Source organism: Colias philodice, chromosome 18, assembly GCF_061535455.1.
Source record: "Colias philodice isolate Cphi_HAF_F1 chromosome 18, ilColPhil1 Martin Lab GWU primary, whole genome shotgun sequence".
NCBI classification, from domain to species: domain Eukaryota; kingdom Metazoa; phylum Arthropoda; class Insecta; order Lepidoptera; family Pieridae; genus Colias; species Colias philodice.
The window spans coordinates 2,376,722-2,392,570 of NC_143103.1; the positions used below are offsets into that span (position 1 = coordinate 2,376,722).

At 34.2% G+C, this 15,849-nt stretch overlaps 1 protein-coding gene across 2 annotated transcripts in view; it reads left to right on the top strand.

Moving 5' to 3' along the window:
* Positions 1-6,442: 6,442 nt before the first annotated feature.
* The window catches only part of Bruce (BIR repeat containing ubiquitin-conjugating enzyme), a 48,581-nt gene continuing 39,174 nt past the window's right edge, over positions 6,443-15,849 (top strand). For both annotated transcript variants that reach the window (XM_089706611.1, XM_089706612.1), the window contains exons 1-7: positions 6,443-6,651; positions 6,870-7,054; positions 11,516-11,644; positions 11,739-11,974; positions 12,295-12,496; positions 12,752-12,989; positions 13,084-15,808. In XM_089706611.1, coding sequence (XP_089562737.1) covers positions 6,474-6,651; positions 6,870-7,054; positions 11,516-11,644; positions 11,739-11,974; positions 12,295-12,496; positions 12,752-12,989; positions 13,084-15,808 — 3,893 coding nt within the window. In that variant the 5' untranslated portion in view covers positions 6,443-6,473. The remainder of the gene's footprint in view (positions 6,652-6,869; positions 7,055-11,515; positions 11,645-11,738; positions 11,975-12,294; positions 12,497-12,751; positions 12,990-13,083; positions 15,809-15,849) is intronic.

The window sequence follows — 15,849 nt, forward strand, 5'->3', positions numbered from 1 at the left end:
ATTTATTATAAGTATAGATTACCTATTCTTTGATTTTATAAATTTCAATTCCGTCCAACAAAGTATTAAAATATTTTTTATAAACTAATATTTTTCAATATTAAGAAAATAAAAAAAAAATATTTATTAACTATGGTGTTTTATTTTAAATCCAAGACGTATAGCTAATTTGCTTAGATCACATTATTGGCAAACGCTGTATACGGCTATGTGCAGTGCAATATGCTATATCTACGTATATCATACTATATCGTGACAAGGATTTTTCCGTAGTAAAGCTGTAACTTGTAAGCCCCTTCTGTTTTACATTTCCACCGAGGTCAGCGCTCACGGCTCAGCGTTGCTATTGTTAATTCCAGTTCAGAGTTCTATTCCCTCCATAACCCATAGGGAGAGCGTGCCACGAAATAAGCCCTACGGTAAAGATACTAGTGTGTAGTAAATTTGACGGATTGGCCATGTTGTAGGTCATTAATAGGGAATATGCATGAAACTCGAATTAGTCTCAAATATTTTTTTAATAAACTTTATTACTTCTTAATGAAGCTCCTGTTAATATTTTTTGATATAAGTAAGTAATTTAAAATTCATTGTGAAATTAATTTCTAGAAAGTCTTGGAAATTCAAATACATCCATACTAATATTATAAATGCGAAAGTAACTCTGTCTGTCTGTCTGTCTGTTACTCAATCACGCCTAAACTACTGAACCAATTTGCATGAAATTTGGTATGGAGATATTTTGATACCCGAGAAAGGACATAGGCTACCTTTTATTGCGAAATATGTACCACGGGCGAAGCCGGGGCGGACCTCTAGTATATTATAAAACGCGACACCATTGGTCAGAGCAAAGCATGAACTATGACGTCATAATGCATAAGATACCACATGGTACCCCGTACCATAGAATGTATCATTTATTAAATCGTCAGTGTTGCCAACGCGAACGTAGGCTTTTATCCCTACAGAACAAAAAGAAAAATAATGGATATAAAGAAAGAATAAGGACGGTTGTATTTGAACTCATTATACTCATAGGTGTGTCTCCAGCTATGGGGACAATTAAATGACCTTTTTAAAGAAAACCATGAATACTACATTGAGGAAAATTCAGAAATTTGTGCTCTAATCTGCCTATACACAAGGATTTTTATAGTTTTAGATTTTGATAGTTTTAGGTCTGTTTTCTTGCAAATTATTGATTTCATGCTTCATGTAGTTATAGGTAAACCAGAATCTGATGGCAATTAGGGAAATCAAAATTTTGAGTGTGCAACCCTAGGGAAAATGGACTGAACGATCTTGATACTGCTAATTTTTTATTTTGTCCTCGATATCATTTGAATCAGTCACATTACATAAGTGGACAATACTGTACTTAATAATGAGATATCCACTTAATATTATTATGTAGGTACATACTTACATGTATAATATTCATATTTCTTTTATAAAGGTAATACATTGTATTATTATTTACACATACCTATATTTGAATATACCATTATCATTATGCCATATGAAAATATGGATGTAATGATAATGCAGATCGAAACTAGATTGCTTATATTTTTTTATAAAATAAAATAAAACTATGTTTATTTTAGTAAGTATTAACAGATACACACATTATAAAATTGACTTGGACAGCTTGGACTTGACGAATAACCGTATTGGAAACTCCTGTAATAAGTTTTCATAAAATTATATTGTAATCAACAAACAATATTATAGTTACCTACTCATAATATTTTTAATTTAAAGTATCAAAACGGGTAAGTCCAATTTACCAATAAAATCTACAAAATTGAAAATTGTGATGTGTTTGACACTTCTTCATCGAATATTTTTCTATACACATTGTAAACAACACCTCTTGCTTGTGATCGCAGCGACTTTCGACATTTTAGAAGATTTTTATACAAAATTCTAAAAATTATTCATCAACTGCGAAGTAAACAAATAATTTGACAACCAATTTGATAGTTGTCAAATAAAGTTGCCATATGAAAATCTTTTATTTCTTAAATATAAATTTGCCATCAGATTCTGGTAGACCTATAACTGTGTCTTTTTTCCGTAGGTACAAACCATTGAGTTATTTGAGATATTATACTATTAACTACTACGTTACAATTTCTTATAGTATTTTTCTATTGAAGAAAGATGTTCCATAGCGATTTATTAACAATTATAAGAAACGAATAACGATATTGAATCAAAGAAATTTCTAAAACTTGTTCAACTATTTTCTTGACTTGAATTTTTTGTTGTCATGAACTGTGACGTCACACGAAGCGCGCCAAATCAAACGCCAAATGGCCGCGTCGTTTGAATTGACAATTTGTTGGGTTTTTAAAACATTTTTTTTACTTCCTAAGGGCGTTTGTCCACTACAAGGAATTTTACGGTCCGGCATTCCGATTTTTTACGGTCCGGTATGGCACGCCATTAGGGCGTTTGTCCACTACAAGGAATTTTACGGTCCGGCATTCCGATTTTTTACGGTCCGGTATGGCACGCAATTAATCTAAATACTAGCTTGTGCACTATACGTAATTTTACTGTCCGACATTTTACTTTTCCCTATTCCGGATGGTTTTTTGAGTTTACGAGTCGCAGTAGGTATAATTGTTTTCGAGTGCCCACTTGCTTGGATTTTACTCTTTTTATTGCATATGCCAATTGAAAGCAAGCTCTTGTTTTACTTTCTTTTAGCTGGCAATGACATTTGAGAAGTCGGTATTGTTATTTTATACAGGGTTACAGGTTAAGTCGACCTATTCCTGTTAAGAGCGTGTAGTAGGGGTCAAAACAAACTGATTGATATAATACCATATCCAAAAGTTAGCCGTTGAAGAGTTATTGCAATTTTAATTTTTTTCTTGAAAATGCCACTTTATCTTCGCATTTAGCGTTTAATTTTTTATTTTACTTATTTGGTCTGGGTTTTTTTGAGTTTTTATGTAAAGGTTGAGTTAAACAATAATTCTCAGCAATAAAAATCCATATCGCTGCAAACAATTCAAAGAAATGGCTTTTAAACTAAAAATAATAACATTAAAATAATTAAGTTAACTCGTTTTAAACAAAGATATTGAAAAAAATCTCTATGAAAATGTGTCTGCAGATGTTTTTAAAAACATGTGCATGTTCTTAGCTATGTAAAAAGGTATGATAACCTCAGGTAGCATTCGTAGATTCCAAGAAATCGGGGATAAACTTGGTATGGGGAAATAATTCTTAGAATAGCTCATTAACATCGGTCTAGTTATTATCTGCCTATGCGAACAATAAAGGGTTGTGCCGCGTGATTATGATGTCTCACTCACACGCTGCAACTATCTCGCTTCCACCTACTGGAGAGAGCGAGCAAGGTGATGGACGAAGCTGTATGGGGCGAAGGATGCCGCTTTGTATTTTTTAGTCTGCTTATGTGATTCGTCCGTAGTAGATGCGATTTCTGTGCTCCTCTGTGTATTGACAACGAGACTTGGCTTTCTTTTTGGACTGATTTTCTTCCGATTCTGTGACCGTGGCTCGAAACTGGACTTTGATTTTTGCTTGCGATTTGAATTTTCAATATGAGTTCGTATACTAACTAAGAATATGCTGACATTTTGATGTGTTACGGGTTTTGTCAAGGTGTATCTGCACATGCTCGTGCGGAATACATGACCCGCTATCCTGACCGTCGTGCACCAGATGTTAGTGAGTCTAAGACGACGAACAGACGTCGGTCGGCCATCTGTCCGGGATGAGGAAGACGAAGAGGAAAATGAAATTAAGCGATTTTTTCGAATGGATCCCACGACATCAACAAACATTGTTGCCCGAGAACTTGGTCTGTTTCAGTGGAAAGTATGGTTCACAATGAACACTTCAGGATATTACCCATATCACTACACGCCCGTGCACGTGATGGAAGAAGGAGATCCTTTAAGAAGACTAGATTTTTGTAGATTCATGTTGAATGCGGATCTGGAAAACCCCTCGTTTTTCAAAAAAAATTTATGGACAGATGAGTCCAAATTTGATCAAGACGGTATCACAAACTACCATAACGCTCACTATTGGGCTCCGAAAGCACGTGGCAATCCTAACAAGAAGAATCCAAAAAAATCACAAAGACGATTCAGTCTTAATGTGTGGATGGGGATAATTTCAAATAAATTAATTGGACCATACTTCCTTCCGGACAACCTAAATGGTGAAAATTATGAGACCTTTCTGCGCCAACATTTAAGCGACCTACTTGAAGACATAGCCCTGACTTTGTTAAGAGACATGTGGTTCCAACATGATGGCTGCCCTGCACATTACAGAAGAAGTGTTAGAGAATGGTTAGACATCAACTATCCAAACAGATGGATCGGAAGAGGTGGGCCCATACCATGGCCGGCTAGAAGTCCAGACCTAACCCCCATGGACTTTTACGTATATGAAGAGTCTGGTGTACAATGAGCCGAACCCGATTCCATCTGTTGATATTTTACGACAAAAAATTATCGATGCAGCCAATAAGATGAGGAACCAATTAACAACTGGGGTAGTCAAGAGTTCTCTGCGGAAAAGGTTTCGAATATGTGTTCGCAATAGAGGAAGACATGTTGAGCAGGAACTGTAAAGTTTTTAAGAAAAATAAATTATGACAAAATTTATTCTGATGTTGTACTTTACTAACACTGTCCCATGTTTATCCCCGATTTCTTGGAATCTACGAATGCTACCTGAGGTTATCATATCTTTTTACATAGCTTAGAACATGCCCATGTTTTTAAAAACATCTGCAGACACATTTTCATAGAGATTTTTTTCAATATTTTTGTTTAAAACGAGTTAACTTAATTACTTTAATGTTATTATTTTTAGTTTAAAAGCCATTTCTTTGAATTGTTTGCAGCGATATGGATTTTTATTGCTGAGAATTATTGTTTAACTCAACCTTTACATAATAACTCAAAAAAACCCAGACCAAATAAGTAAAATAAAAAAATTAAACGCTAAATGCGAAGATAAAGTGGCATTTTCAAGAAAAAAATTAAAATTGCAATAACTCTTCAACGGCTAACTTTTGGATATGGTATTATATGATCAAATCAGTTTGTTTTGACCCCTACTACACGCTCTTAACAGGAATAGGTCGACTTAACCTGTAACCCTGTATACATTGACCAAGCATTGACCTATAATTATTATCTAAGTAAGTGTTGGTAAGTTAAAGTTCAAGTGGGAATAGATGTAGCTCCGCGTCACCGATTAAAATAAATAAGTGAAACACGCATTTTAAATCTCTTACGGAACTTTACTTTTTATTATAACGAAGTAGGTAATATATATTTCATCTTCTACATTTTTTACTCGTTTCTTGTAAAATGCAAAAACAATCATTTATGATAGCATTATACCGCCAAACTTCCTTGAACTGTACCGCACTGATCCGAATAAAGACGGACAGGTGCACAAGCCAATTCATCGGTTTTTTCATGCTAAACCGGACCGTAAAAAATCGGAATGCCGGACAGTAAAATTCCTTGTAGTGCACAAGCGCCCTTAATCTATATACTAGCTTGTGCACTATACGTAATTTTACTGTCCGACATTTTACTTTTCCCTATTCCGGATGGTTTGTTGTGTCTACGAGTCGCTGTAGGTATAATTGTTTTCGAATGCCCACTTGCTTGGATTTTACTGTTTTCACTGCATATGCCAATTAAAAGCAAGCTCTTGTTTTACTTTCTTTTAGTTGGCAATGAGATTTGAGAAGTCGGTATTGTTATTTTATATACATTGACCAAGCATTGACCTATAATTACCTATTATCTAAGTAAGTGTTGGTAAATTAAAGTTCAAGTGGGAATAGCTTTAGCTCCTCGTCACCGATTAAAATAAATAAGTGAAACACGCATTTTAAATCTCTTACGGAACTTTACTTTTTATTATAACGAAGTAATATAATATTTCACCTTCTATATTTTTTACTCGTTTCTTGTAAAATGCAAAAACAATCATTTATGATAGCATTATACCGCCAAACTTCCTTGAACTGTACCGCACTGATCCGAGTAAAGACGGACAGGTGCACAAGCAATTCATCGGTTTTTTCATGCCACACCGGACCGTAAAAAATCGGAATGCCGGACAGTAAAATTCCTTGTAGTGCACAAGCGCCCTAATACTTTTTGGCTGCGAAATTTTTCTCCCATAAATACCTAAAATGTTGTAAACTATCTACAAAGCAACTAGTAATTATATTTAAAATAGTGCATTTTATTTTTGCAAAAGCCCAATAATAATTAAAATGTAATAATTTAATATAAAAATCCCTTAGAAAAATCCTATTAAAATATGAGATTCTATTTAGTCTATGGATATTTTTAAACTGGCCACAAATGATAAATTTTTTGACGTAAAAAAATATAATTACAAATGGCGTTTACGTAGAACAGACAGATGTATTCACGGCCACGATGGGCGATGATTCTTTGATATTACGAGAAGATGGCTATATTCGCATGACTTTTCCCGTTGCTTCATTAACGTATCACAGCAACTTAAATATAATTTTGGTGAGAACTGATGTGGGTGGTGTACACGTTTTGGATGTTAATTCTGGTGTGATACTTCAGAGCTCCCACCTTTCAGCGGGTAAGTTAAGAATTTGCACTTGTAATTATTGGTTTGCGTTAATGAGAGTAAGTCAATAATGACGAAATTATAAATTTTCGCTAATAAATTGCGATTGTTCTGCTTATAATAATTCATGTCCTACATTGTCTTAATTTGACAGTTCTCCGTAAACAATTCCGTATCAAAATTTATAGCTACCGGCCGTATTAATATTGGTTTGGTCTTTGTTTTTGTAGATGAGCATGGCACTTTGGGTGTTGAGTATGCGCCGGGCGCGGACCGTGTGTTCGTATGGGATAACAGCGGGATAGGCGCTCGAACTGACTACAATGGAGTACTGCTCCTGCACACAGCTCTTCAGCGGCCCTTACCCATCTCACAGCCAGACAGTCCCATCAGAATTGAACTTGTTCTATCTGAGGTTTGATTTGCAATTAATTTCATTCTTATAGTATTACACAACTTAATCAGGTAGGTAATATACTTATTTAGTCAGACAGATCACAGTAATAATTTATGTAAATTTTACATGATAATGATAATATCTAATCATATATGATGCATTTATGTTCTGAAAAATTCCATCCCCAATTCAATTCACTATTATAATAATAATGTGCTTAAATACTATTATTATTAAATTGTCAGTGCAAAATATTTATTTCTATGCCTTAATATGAATTGTTAAACAACATATTAATATTCTAGTTTTAATTATTTTTTTACTTTGTTTGTACTCGCTAAACCTGTTCAATTTCTTAAATCTGCATAAATCATAATAACCATTATGAAGAGGTTGCCTGCTCCTGTTACCTTAGTTTCTAGATATATTAAACACCAGCAATAGTTGTTGTTTAATAAAATGGATGATTATAATATTATAAATTTTTCTTTTGGAATGAATAATAAAGTAAGTATTCTTGCATAACATTTTTGGTACAGGTATATTAAGAAGAGCTGGAACGTCAACACATTTACACATTGCACATGTTAGGCCGGGAGATACTGACACAAAATTTCGGGCCATTTGTAACAGGATGGCGGTCTAGAGGGGTCTTAGTACGCAATGACAAAAAGAAAAATGATGGTCAGAACGCTGGTACCGGCGGACTAGTCGCGTGGGCGTTAGTCACACTTGTCGGATAAATAGCGAAAGTCCAACGATTTGTAACACAAAAATTTTAGAATTTACCGATAGCCCTTAAAAAAGATGTAGGCGGTAGTGTCATGCCATACAGTTACGATGTGACTTACAGTCCGCCATACCGACGTGAATGCGTTGATTTAAAAAAAAACAATTCAACCATTTGTACCGGGCTCACTTTTGCACCATCGTCGTGCAGCCATTTACTAAAATTGCCATGCCATACTTTTCGGACGATTTCAAATGGTCGCCATACCGCGGAAAAGTCAAACGATTTGTAAATCGTTTGACTTTCGCTATTTATCCGACGAGTTCGACTAACGCCCACGCGACTAGTCCGCCGGTACCAGCTTTCTGAGTTCTGACCATCATTTTTCTTTTAGTCATTGCGTAATAAGACCTCTGTAGAACCGCCATTCTGTTACAAATGACCCGAAATTTTGTGTCAGTATCTCCCGGCCTATGTATGTGTCATATTTTGCAATTGTTTATAAATACAGGGTGATGTAATTGGTGTAGTACGAATATCTAAAAATCTATGAAGAATTTTGTGATACAGTAAATGGAAGAATTATAGACTATTTTACAGTATTTAATAAAATAATTTAATTTTTTGTTCATTTTCATTAGAAATGTCAATTTTTCTCACCAAGGTGGAAATTTGGATGATAAGGATCTTGTTAGAAAAATATAAATTTTGACTAAAATCGGCATTTTTTTTTTCAAAAATCAAATAACTAATTAATAATCAGAGTTATCACATTATTAAAAAAAATAAGCCAAACTATACACAATTTTTACCTACTTGATGCAATCCTCAAAGATCTCAACCCAATAGAGTTACTATGGGGCATAATTAAAGGGAAAGTAGCATCACAAAATGTGAACTTTAACTTGAAAACTGTGTAAAAATTATTTAGAAAGGAAGCAAATGCTATTAGTCTGGATATGTTTAGTGACGTTTGGAGAAAGACGCGAGAACATGAGGAAAAATATATTCAATTAGAACCAAAAGTAGATAATTACACTGACTCATTTATAATAAGTAATAACTAATAACATTAAGAAATTCCGACAACGAAACATCGAGTTCTTCGAGCGATGAAAGTTACAGTGAAGTAGAAGATTACGATTATGATTAAATAGATTCTTCTTCTTCTCTATAGATACTGCTTTCTGAATTGGTGGTAAATGTTAAAACTGTTAAACTGTTATGACGATTCAAAAGTGCTTCTAGAAGAAGTCTAATTGTATAAATGTTTGAGTTTGAGTTTAAAACCAATAGTGTGAAAATTATACAATAAACATGTAACACATATTTGTTAGCGCGTATTGGTAGGTATTACGTACTTACTACAAATATAATATTTCTTAGATATCTTTACTCAACCAAAGTCAGGAATTTAATTATTATTTGATAATTGAATGATTATTAATACTTTTATCCAATTGATTATTATTAGAATAAATAATTAAGTTCATCAATTGATTTACTTTTAAATTATAATTTTACAGGTAAATTATGAGAGCTTTCATAAGTAATTATATTTGCATATACATATCTACAACGCACCCATTTTACAATTCAAGTCTAAAATGAAACTAGAGTCGCATTTATTTTTGAACATACTGTAAGTGAAATTGCATAAGTGTGAGTACTGTGAACATGCCAGCTTTCCCTAATTGACCGATAAGCAGGTATGACATCCTTAAATGAAAAACAAAAGGTGTCATACTCTGTGGCAAATAATGGTGTTTTATATAATATTTGATATGTTTATTTTTAACCAGTAGGTATATAAAATATGTATGTTTTAACAATTTTAATTTATTCTGTTTTTCTAATTCATATGTATATTCCTAATTCTTAACAACTACCAATAAACTAAATTGTGTGTTAATAACAAATTATGTGTTATAATTTATAAGATGTTTTATGCATAACTATAAATAATAAATGTAAATAAAGGCATAGTTAATATTGATTGCTTAATTTTTGATAACATTTAAAATCAATAGTCCAACTTAACTACATAGGAAAATGAAAGCATGTTTGATTTAAAGTTATTTTTTACTAGAATTAAAGTTATTTAATTCAGTTATCATTAAAGTTATTAAAGTCATTAAAGTTATATTTTACTTGAATTAAAGTTATTTTTTACATGTACTTCATCAAATTGTTATTATTTGAGTTTAAAAATGTTATGTGCAGACAAATAACATTTTTGTGTATGTTCTTACCCACAACCACTCATTCATCAATAGGTTAAGATGGCAATCAGAACTTGGATTTGTTATACTGTGATATCTTTATAATTTATTAACCTTATGAATGTAGCCTACTTGCAGTGCAATAAAACGTTAGGTTAGGTGAAACAATAAATATTACCTTGTATACATTGAATAAGTATTTAACTGGTCGCAATATTATAAAAAACATCAGTTTATAATCTAACTTGTAAGATTGCAAACTATGGAAAAAATTGATCTGTGCCATTTCCTTTTATCTAATGCATTATTTTTTGTTAGACTATATAAATAAATTTTAAAACATCTGTCAAGTTACAAGTGTAGGTTGTGGCTTAAAGTAGTTACTCATAGCAGTTCTCCTTTTCTGTGTCACTTTAAATAATAGGAACCTAACCTTTAAATAATAGGGACATAGATCTGAGAAAAAGCATACAATGAACAATGTAACAGATACATATATTAAGAATTATTTAAACAGTGAACGATCATATTAACCTTATGAGTAATTTAATGCAACCAATTTTCCATTAGTAGCACTGCATTTAAATGCATTAGTTTTTCTTGTTTCATAATGATTTCATAAGAATTACCATTTTAAACCTTATTTTCCATAATCATAGCATACTCTATATTAATCATAGCATACTCTCTCTGTACAGGATGAGAACATGTATCTTGAAGTGAACTGAAAATGTGTTTTTTATATCATTGCATTATTTTATATCTCATGTTTACTTTTTAACTAGCTTTCCGCCCGCGGCTTCGCCCGCTTTGTCTAAAACATAATAAATTATATACTAAAACCTTCCTCTTGAATCACTCTATCTATAAAAAAAAACCGCATCAAAATCCGTTGCGTAGTTTTAAAGATTTAAGCATACATAGGGACAGAGAAAGCGACTTTGTTTTGTACTATGTAGTGATTAATTTTTCTGTGTATCATCATGTTTAGTAAAGGTTTGTTTGTTAACTGTACAAGTTATTATTATTATAACTTCTCATTGCTAAGCTCTACTTTGTAAAGGATGATTTAACACACAGTTAAGTCGTGACAAGAAACAACAAGGAATTGTATTATTATAAGATAAGATTTTACTTGAATTAGAAGTCATGTATGTTTTAATTTATACCATTATAATTTAATTATATTCTTAATACACATGCCAATTGTTATTGTGTTAGAAAAAATATTATCTTGGCAGAAAATAAACACACAACAATTTTTCTTAGGGCCGATTTTTCAATGCTTGGATAAAACTTATCCGTCCAATAAAGTATTACACGATAATATTAAAATGTCACGTAAACTGTCAAATACGGGCAATTAGAATACGTTTTTAAAATGGTAGTTTTATACATTATTCGACGAATAAGTTTTATCCAAGCATTGAAAAATCGGCCCTTAAACTAATAAAATAAAAATATGTCATTGCACTCTTCCAAAGGTAACCCTAATACGTAAAATGGTAACTTTGTTTTCTATAACAGGCGGTGTTACTGTACCAATGTGTGCAGAGCCTTGATGCTCACTCCATTGAGGGTCTGCCAGACTTCATCAGTGATCTTCAGAGAGCTATTGATATGGAGCCTGTCAGAAAAGGGGTCAAAGCTCAAAAGGTATGTCTTTGACAAAGGAATTGTGATAAATTTTGCAGATTTTTTTGCAAAAACAGTCATATGTCAATATTCATAAATTTTGTTTTAATTCTAGTGGAGTACAGTGACAATATCCTTACCGCAATCAACCCTCCGTTTGGTTATGATCGGCATCGTACAAGAGTTAAAAGGTCAGAACAGACGGATACCAGCACTTGCAATAGCATCTGCAGTTGGACAAAGGGCCAATGAGCTAATGCCTTGCAACCGAGATGACGAGTCCAGAGGCTTGATGTACTCTGAGGCGGAGAGGAAAGAGACCTTCAAACGATGGCCGCATATGGATTACAAGTAAGATTTGCATAGAAATCAAATTATAATCAACTATTGGGCAAGATTGTAATTAGTTATACATTGTATTTTGCAAATCATTATCTTTCTAAATTTCACTACTACATATAATCACTTAATATATATGACTCAGTTGCCCATCTATGTATATGATGCTGGGTAAAATTTTATATTCACTATATGTACACGTCAAGAAGCTTATATCTAATACACTGGAGATTGCACTTGTTACAATTTAATGGTCATAGTGCAATCTCCAGTGTATTAGATATAAGCTTCTTGGTACACGTACAACTATGTTATGTTAAAATTCGATCCAGATGGGCTCTCCCCGCTCGCATGGCGCAGGCGGGGTTCTACCACCAGCCGTCGCCGAGCGGGGACGACCGCGCCATGTGCTTCACGTGCATGGTGTGCCTCGTGTGCTGGGAGAAGTCGGACGAGCCGTGGGTGGAGCACGAGCGGCACTCGCCCAACTGCCCCTTCGTGAGGGGCGAGTACACACACAATGTTCCTATATCGGTGAGTTTGGGGTTTATCCTTTGGGGGCTTTGTAAAAATTTGTTTAAAATTTTTGTTTTTGTAATAAAGTTTTTGTTATTTATGAAATTAAAAAGCTTGATAAATTGAATTTTTAGTTTTATAGAATTAAGTGGTTTAATAAATGAAAAAATTTTGAAGACTAGAAAAATTTGATAATGAGCGGGATTGAAAAAGCTGGCTGTTTTTTTCGACCCTTTTAATGTTTTATACAAAATTCTATTGTAATATTTATAGGTAACCAATGCCACAGCATGTGCGGTGCCATGTCCAAGTGTTAGGGTAGTATCCAAAGGTAACACAGGAGATCTTATAGCAACCGGCACAACAGAAGGCAAGGTTAATATCTGGAAATTCGATTGTGGACTTAAATTAGTGAAATTCTTACATCTTTCACCTTATGACTCAATATTCAGTGGCATTCTCACAACTGATAGTCATAAGGTTTGGTCAGCAAGTTTAGAAAAAGACTCATGTAAGTATTGACTATTTAAATTTTCTTCTTATTTCATTTACACCATACCTATCAACTACAAATTGTATTACAATTATTTTTTACCTTATTTTAGCAACATATGGAATTGAACTTACTGCCATGACCTTTATTGGAATGGCATCACAACAAGAGACATATCCTCAAGCACAAAATAGTGAAAATACAGAAAAGGAAACAAACACAAGTAAAGCAAAACCATCCCTCATTTGCGCTGTAGTAATCACTCGAACAGTATCAATACCCACAAACCAACCAATTAAAGATGACTCAAGCAAAGCTCTTTTCGATGCTGGAGATCCAGAAAAATCTAAAGAAACCATCCAAGCCATGAATGACCAGAACGAAGCTAAGAATAATTTAGCGAGTACAAACAAAATGTTATTTTTGCTAACATACGACATACACAATTCAATGGCGGGTTCAATGACGACGGCGATACACACATCCAACAGCAGCGGGAACTCGAAACCAGGTGGGAGTAAAAAGGTCTGTACAGTACAAAGGACAGATGATGCAAACATATACGACGACATTTACTTCCAATATTCTGACGAGGATACAGAGCTTCCTCAATGCACAAACCTATTAGATGAACAAATAAGTAATGTTTTTAATTTAGATGCATCATCTAGTAAAGAGGACTGCAAAATTTGGGGACCAAAAAAGACTATTTTCAATAAACATTTCAAAGTATTACCCCCACCCCCACCCACTGCTTTGTTGCCAGAGCTGCCAGAATCAGAACAGGGCATTATGTTAGATTTTGTCGGAAAAATATCACAACTAAAGAGTTGGAAAAGTGGAAATTTAGACACTGTTATAACCAAAATAGTTGATCAAACAGATGCAGTACAAGGTGACCCTATCACGCATTACCTCAACATGACCGGTCAGGGACCGTTGGAAATATCAGACTTAAAGTGGTATGAAGGAGTTGATAATTCAGAAAAGGTTAAACTATCGTCATCTACGAAAAGCAAAGCTGGTACACAAACAGTGCTCAGTATTAACCCAAATGATGGATTTGACAGTGATCCTCCACCAGAAGAAGCCGTCTCGCAAGGTATAGCTATACAATGTCTAAGTCTTCCAACTAGCTTAAACATATGCGACGATGCAAAAGTGACACATCTTTTACCATCTGAAGATAAAGAACATCTTTTAGTCGTAGTATCCTCAATCGAACCTAGCAAAGTTAAAACTGAAGAAGAGACGGACGCTGATGGTGACGTAAAAATGGAAGTTGATGAAGTCTCTGACCAACCTGATAAGACTGATGATAATGACACTAAAGCATATTTTCTTTACTATAAAATTAATAATAAAACTTCTATTTACACTTTAGAGGATAATCCTGTAACAATAAAGGAGCTACCATACAACGAAAGTCCTGTAGATTTATGTTTATTGCCAGTAGATAAAAATGATCAATACTCATTTGCTTCGGTTGGCCTTGACGGTCATCTAAGATTGTATTCTCTCCCTGATTTTAAACTGCTTTCCCAAAAGCAAGTGCCCAAAGGACGATTTACGTCAGTGGCTTACTGTGCTTCTGTCGAGCGCTTGAGTGTATCTACCAGACACGGTATGATATATTTCTATGCTCTTAATAATGGAGAGAAAGATGCATCTGGTGAAACAAATGAAGATGAGTTCGCTAACATTGATTTTGACATGCTACAACGTGTGCCGAAGGATGATGTTTCAGGTTCAGCAACAACACCAGTATTGCTAGCAAATAAAACAGATCTCGATTTAGCTGATCTTACATCAATAATGTCACTCACTGGCTCTTACTGCCCTAATCCTACTGTCCCATATAGCGCCGTAGTTCCAGGCTTTTGGTGCGAGTTGTCACCTGCTCAAAGATCAAGATCGGATCATCAAAATAATCGATCATGGAGACTTCAGAATACTTCATCCACTTGGGATGAACATGTTCTTGAACTGACTTTGCTATACAATGTTTCTTTGGCTCATATAGAGTTTGGATTTACATTGCATTCTGCCAATTCAGTTAATTTGCCTATAATACAAGTAACACTGTTGAAACAGAATTTACACGGCATCGGGTACAACAAGGACGCCTCATATGGTTTGAGGTCGGAATCACCGGTACATTTCTCAGTCATTGATGCCGATGTATCAAATCTCGAAAATCCGGTAAATAGCGAAGAGTATTTACAAGCACATAACGCAGAAATACTCGCGGGTCCATTATTGCTATCATCTGGGTTAGATATGACTCAACAGTCTGGTACTTTAATTCTAACCAGTCCAAGACTTTACCGTGCTAGGGGCAGGACTTTCTTGATTCATATTAAAACCTTATTCGACCCAGCTAAAGATATAAATAAAGGACCAATAAAATCTGGTGAGAGTAGTGCAAAGAAGTCCAGTTTCATTGGATGTGACTGGTTGCACCAAATATCTATAACTGTGCGCTCTACTCCTCACACGGAAGTCCCATTGGAGAGACAACAAAGAATAAACATGCTGGAATCTAATAGTTTCTTGAATTCACTGTGTGAAATAGCTGTCAGTAAAGATTCAATAGAAAAGAGAAAACTTGCTCTTGATATTTTAAGTTGGGTAATTTCAATTCGACTTCAACGCATGCGATTGGCGAAGAATGAAAAGAGTAAAGACAAGGAATCGCCAAGTCCGGTGGAGACGCAGCAGATGGAGTGCATAGCAGTTATTGAAAAACACACTAGCGCGCTGTTGAAGAAGTGCATTTTATGCGCTAATCGCAGCATCGCAAAGAAATGCGTCAAAATTATCCTTATTACTACTGAGTAAGTATCATCACGTACGTTTTTGATGAAACAGCTTGTTT